Source organism: Nicotiana tabacum, chromosome 23 (genome assembly GCF_000715075.1).
Source record: "Nicotiana tabacum cultivar K326 chromosome 23, ASM71507v2, whole genome shotgun sequence".
Taxonomy (NCBI): Eukaryota; Viridiplantae; Streptophyta; class Magnoliopsida; order Solanales; family Solanaceae; genus Nicotiana; species Nicotiana tabacum.
The window spans coordinates 79,135,724-79,142,149 of NC_134102.1; the positions used below are offsets into that span (position 1 = coordinate 79,135,724).

The 6,426-nt window shown below is 36.4% G+C and overlaps 1 protein-coding gene across 1 annotated transcript; it reads left to right on the plus strand.

The window, feature by feature from the left end:
- Positions 1–3,458: 3,458 nt before the first annotated feature.
- Positions 3,459–5,700, plus strand: LOC107787563 (polyphenol oxidase E, chloroplastic-like). Its single transcript, XM_016609153.2, has 2 exons — positions 3,459–4,965; positions 5,196–5,700. The coding sequence occupies exons 1-2, from the start codon at positions 3,516–3,518 to the stop codon at positions 5,549–5,551; spliced, it is 1,806 nt and encodes a 601-aa protein (XP_016464639.1). The 5' UTR covers positions 3,459–3,515; the 3' UTR covers positions 5,552–5,700.
- The last annotated feature ends 726 nt before the right edge of the window (positions 5,701–6,426 follow it).

A 6,426-nucleotide genomic window follows, 5' to 3' on the forward strand; every position in this document is an offset into this window, starting at 1 on the left:
GTGAGTGATGATGGCTGGGAGCCCAGTGAGTATTTGTTGTCCTAAGAGGTTGTACTTAATTTTTATTTGTTGTTGCACTTAGTTGCTATCTGTCATTGTTGTGAAATCTCTAAAAGATTGTTGATATACGGATTACATGAACATGAACTGTATAAAAATTAATTTGACATTAAACTGCTAGATTTGATAGCATGTCTATTCTTTGCTGGAATTACTGGAAATGAACCATAACTGTGTAGCTCGTTACTATCTTCAGTTCCTTATTTATTATTGTTACTTGCTGAGTTGGTTGTACTAATACTACACCCTGCACTTTGTGCGCATATCCAAGTATTTCCGGACATAGCGGGTGTTGATCCTTTCGCGCGGTTGATTTTCAGCAGATTTTGAGGTAGCTGCCGTGTTTCGCAGACCTTGCCTCTCCTTCTCTATCTCTTTGTTTACTGTATTTGGTCTCAGACTATTATAGACTATATTTTCCAAACTTGTATTCATATTAGATGCTCATGTACTCAGTGACACCAGATTTTGGAGAGTGTTTGTATTGTATTTAAATATTATATTTTCAACCTTAAAGAGAAGTTTTGGTTTATTGAGATTACCGGCTTGCCTAGTATCGAGATAGACGCCATCACGACAGGTTGAGATTTTGGGTCGTGACAGTTTTATACTTCAATACCACATATGGGGTGATTTATGTAGTGTCCAATTTTCACGTGTACTAGATTATAGAAGGGTCTGGTTCTTCTATGTGTTCTTTAGTCTACAGTTGCAGAAAATATAATGCAGAAAGTAAATAACACAAGTATTTTTACGTGGAAAATACCCGGATCAAAAGGTGAAAAAATCACGACCTACTTCCTAGTAGGATTTTTTCCAAAACTTCACTACAACTCTGAGCCAAAACAACAATATTTACAGACTTCTGTAAACCTAAGGATTACCTCTAACCCTTGTTGCAACCAGCCACAGGCTGTTGCGACAGCTTCAAGTTAATTCTAACATGAACAATATAACACAAAGTACCTAGTACAAATGCTTCTAAAGAAAGCTGAAAGGTACAACTCAAAAATCCTACTACAATTGAACTAGAATAAAAAACATACACATGGTACTGGTTCTTCTATCTGGTTCATGTAGCTCCAGGTTCATACACTTGAAACACACAGAAATTGCTTGCAAAATGCCTTACTATTTTGCTCTCAATTCTTGCTTATCTTCAGCGTTTGTGCGTCACCTGTAAAAAAGAAAACAACTGAAATATATAGATTTAGTGAGATTAAGATTAACTAGAGTTCTAATGCTTTACTCTTTCTTGGTGGAAGAGTTCTAGTTAACTTCAATCTGTAACTCTTTCCTTATCTAGGTTAGAGTTCTTTTTAAGTAAGGAGTCTTGCTTCTTACCACTTATGCAACCTTTTCATTCAGGGAATATCAAATATAACTGTTTATGCTTATCCCTTGCACGTGCATGCCTTTTGTTTGAATCTGCCCATACCCTGTGTACACTGTCCATGAACCTAGATCATGCATGTGTTCCTTTGTTAATCATCAAAACCAAAACCACTTATGTCAACACCAACAATCTCAACAAGTACAATGAAGCTCTCCATTTGCCTCTCTAATCTTGAATTGGCTAATCTCTACATTGTTTCTTCTACTTCAATTATTTTTTTGTTTTCTTATTCATTTTCCCCTCATATAACAAAGCATGTAATGTTAAATTACGACGTTTATATAAATAGCCGGTTAAATTTACTGTTTATTTTTCTTAGCTGGTATACATAAATTATGCATAATTATATACATTTTATGTATGAATTATACATATATTACTCCCTCCGTTCATTTTTACGTGTTCATTATGGACTTTGTACATCACTTAAGAAAGCATCCGCACTTCACTTTTGCGGCCGCATAACAAAAATATGCGGTCCGCAATTCCTCATCTTCAGCCGCAAGACAAATTATGCGGACCACAATTTTTGTTCCCTGCAAGCATGATCTAACTGAATTCCCTCACTGTGTACTCTGGTTATCCTTTACTTGTATGTCTCCTATGTATGTTTGAACATTGAATTGCAACTAACAATCACCTTTGCTTGATACAGACAATGGTTCGATCTAGAGGACGAGGCGACACTTCAAAAGGGAGAGGTGAACCTTCTCGGGATCGAGGCAAGAATGCCTTAACCCTTGGCATAAAGTGCATAATTTACCATGATACCCATATTAATTGATGCATATTTTTGATGGATTTAAGAAAATGATTTGAAATGAGTAATTAATACTTTGGGTATAACACGAAAAAAGAAATTATCCTTTTGATATGCTAAAAGTAATAAGTAAAAATAAAAATTCATTTTTAGAATACTGGATAAGTAAAAGTGAACGAACATAGTATATATTAGTCAACTATTTCTAATTTATACGAGTGAATGTGCACCCAATTAAGGTTTTTTTTAATCTCTTACCCCATGAAGCACATGTTGGAATTTAGTACTAATAAAGAGGAAGACAGTGTACAGTTGGACATTTTCCTCGTAAACAGAAATTTAGTCGGTGGATTATAAAATACCGGGTTTGATAAATGCATGCGCTACAATGACAAAGCTAGTATTGTATGACAAACGAAAAACAAACACTTATTAAATTTAAAATTCTATCCATAATGCAATCAAGCATAAAAATTCAAAGTCATCCACTTTTAGAGCTATATTTATTTACTTCACCCCATCGGAAGTACCCTAGAAAACTTTAAAGGTTTAACTTAAATAGCTGTCTAAATCGTGCATCCGGGCGACTATTTCCGTAAAGATCCCAATTTTTGAGAATTAACCCAAAATGTTCCCGCTTGCAATAACGTGAACTTGTTATTGTAGCTTTCCTAATTTCACATACGAAGAGGAAAAACGGAAATTTCTTACATGGGGGAATCGCATTCTTTTGAGTGAAAAAACTAAAGTGCAATCCTTGAAAAATAATTATTTTTTAAAAACAACTCCTTCGGTTGGGGTTCCGCATTGACCCAAACCTGTCTATTACCACCACCAGAAAGTTTTTACGGTGAGAGGACTTTAACCTTGCCTTTGTAGCCTATTTTAAGAGTAGACTTTGCACCATGTAAGCTTTCTATTTTGTTGCCATAATATAAGCTATCAAAGTGCAATTCTAGCCTGAAAATGAAACGGAGAAATATTCCTATTCCTAAAGAGGGCACCACATGTATATCCTGACTAAGACTTTTTCTTTAGGCATAAGCCAATATTATTTTCAAAATTATCTTTCTTTTTAGAAAAGTTTTGATTCTTTTACTACAGATCTAGCAAATATAAAACACAAATGATAAGAGTTTTCTCTCTTAATATTATCCTTCATTTAATTCCCACCTACCCGGTCCCGAATATGTTTTGGAGTGGTAGGTGAGACGTTGCTCAATATATATTTTATTGCGGTGCTTGCATATTATATAAGGCAAAGGTGGAACCCTAAGAATCTTCAACTGAAAGCTAGCTATGGCGTCAAGTGTTATTCCACCAGTGTGCAATAGCACAACAGTCAAAACTCCCTTTACTTCAACCACCAAGTCTTCTTCTTTAGCTTCCACTCCAAAACCCTCTCAACTTTTCCTCCGTGGAAAACGTAACCACAGCTTCAAAGTCTCATGCAAGGTCTCCAATGGTGATGAAAACCAAAGTGTTGAAACAAATAATTCTGTTGATAGGAGAAATGTGCTTCTAGGTTTAGGAGGTCTATATGGTGCTGCTAATGTTGTACCATTGGCTTCAGCCACTCCCATTCCAGCCCCTACTACTTCATGTAGCAAGACTGGTGCCACAATTAAACCCGGTTTACCAGTACCTTATTCTTGTTGTCCCCCTCCGCTAAAAATTGATCCTAAGGATATTCCTCATTACACGTTTCCAACAGGATCGAAGCTCCGTATTCGACCAGCTTCTCATGCCGTGGATGAAGAGTACATGGCTAAGTACAACTTAGCCATTACTAAAATGAAGGAGCTCGACGTCACTGATCCAGATGATCCACGTGGGTTCGCGGCGCAAGCCAAAATCCACTGTGCTTATTGCAACGGTGCATACACCGTTGCTGGCAAAGAGCTACAAATTCACTTCTCGTGGCTTTTTTTCCCATTCCATAGATGGTACTTGTACTTCTATGAGAGAATCTTGGGTTCTTTAATCAATGATCCTACTTTTGGTTTGCCATATTGGAACTGGGATCATCCAAAGGGCATGCGTTTGCCACACATGTTTGATCAACCAAATGTGTACCCTGATCTTTACGATCCAAGACGTAACCAAGAGCACCGTGGTTCGGTAATCATGGACCTTGGTCATTTTGGTCAAGACGTGAAAGGAACTGACTTACAAATGATGAGAAATAACCTTACTCTAATGTATCGTCAAATGATTACCAATTCACCGTGTCCACAACTGTTTTTTGGTAAGCCATATTGTACGGAAGTTGGACCCAAACCAGGGCAGGGAGCTATTGAAAACATCCCTCATACTCCTGTCCACATTTGGGTTGGTAGTAAGCCTAATGAGAATAACTGTAAAAACGGTGAAGATATGGGAAATTTCTATTCAGCTGGTAAGGATCCTGCTTTCTATAGTCACCATGCAAATGTAGATCGCATGTGGACAATATGGAAGACATTAGGAGGAAAACGCAAGGACATCAACAAGCCAGATTATTTGAACAGTGAGTTCTTCTTCTACGACGAAAAGAAAAACCCTTTTCTCGTGAAAGTCCGTGACTGTTTGGACAATAAGAAAATGGGATATGATTTCCAAGCAATGCCAACCCCATGGCGCAATTTTAAGCCATTGAAGAAGAGCAAGAGCAAGGTCAATGCACGTTCAGTTCCTCCAGTTACCCAAACATTCCCTATTGCAAAGATTGACAAAGCCATAACATTTTCCATCAAAAGGGAAACTTCAGGTACTTTCAAGTCATGTTATTTAAAAGTTTAAACTGTTAGAAATAACACACTTTTAATTACTAAACTTAATTAGATCATATAGGTGGATAAAAATAAAGTTTTTGCGGTTAGATTTAAACCCATGACCTCTTTTGAATCTCTCGTGCCATTGTTAAGTTGCTAGAGAGCACATATTTTTAATTTGTTAGAGTACACCTTCAATTATTTAATTATATTATGTCTTTAACAGGCCGGACTCAGCAGGAGAAAGACGCAGAAGAGGAGATGTTAACTTTCTTGGAACTGAACATCGATCAGCGAAAGCACATAAGGTTTGATGTGTTCATTAACGCAGATGCAAACTCCAACTGGTATGAGCTAGACAGGGCAGAGTTTGCAGGAAGTTACACTGCCTTGCCTCATGTTCATTCAGATCCCACTAAACCACATGTCGCCCCTATTGCAAAATTCCAGCTGGCCATTACCGAGTTGCTCGAGGAAATTGGCCTTGAAGATGAAGATGATATAGTGGTGACTCTGGTCCCGAAAACTGGGGGCGAATTTGTCGCCATTAAATCTGCTGTGATTACACTTGAAGCTTGTTGATGATGGTCTACTCAAGTTTTCTTCTTGTGTGTTGGTGATCTGCATTTGATTTTTATTCCGTGTTATATTTTGTGTTGAAATCAGCTTGATGTTAAATGTCATTGCAATTGTTATTCAGGAATAAATCAGTACTGTATTTGGTGTTAGAATCACTTTGTCTATCTTCTTCGAACTTTCTCTTTTTAAGACACTTTTATTTGGAATATAAATATGAAGAGAAAAAGATAAAACAATATGCCATAGTGCAAAAAGAAATTTTAAATTAGAGGTTCCCACTTGCACTGATCTTGGAAAACAAGGTTAAAATATTGCAATGACCCGAGACTCATCTTAAATCTTTATGCATAAGATTTAAAATGTAGATCTAGAAGATATCATCAATAACCTTAATTGATATAGCCAGCTACTAATGGAATATATATTGAATAATTACTCCACTTGTATCAAAACAATTATTTAAAAGAAAAGTGCAATTACTGACAGAAAACTATTATTAAAAAAAGCAAGTAGACTTATTAAGTATAAAGTAAGTCAGTAACATGTTTCCTGGAAAACAAAATACTCCACTAGTAACATGTTTCTACTTCAATTTGAGACGCTTCGGATTACGAAAAGCCAACGAAAGAAAAAGCAAAAGATGATGGGGGAATCGAGAAGATGACAGTTAATTTTAGAATATTTAAAGTATTAGGTCCGTATGGTGGATGTTAAGTTAATTTAAACTATACATATTGCCAAACTGAGCAATTCATATCTCAGATGTTCAGTTGAAACTCGGAGGAGATCAAATATGAAGAACTGTAAACGATAGAGAAAACTTATATATAGAGGAAGCCAAGAGAGAATGGAAATGGCTTGGCTTTCATTAATGACTT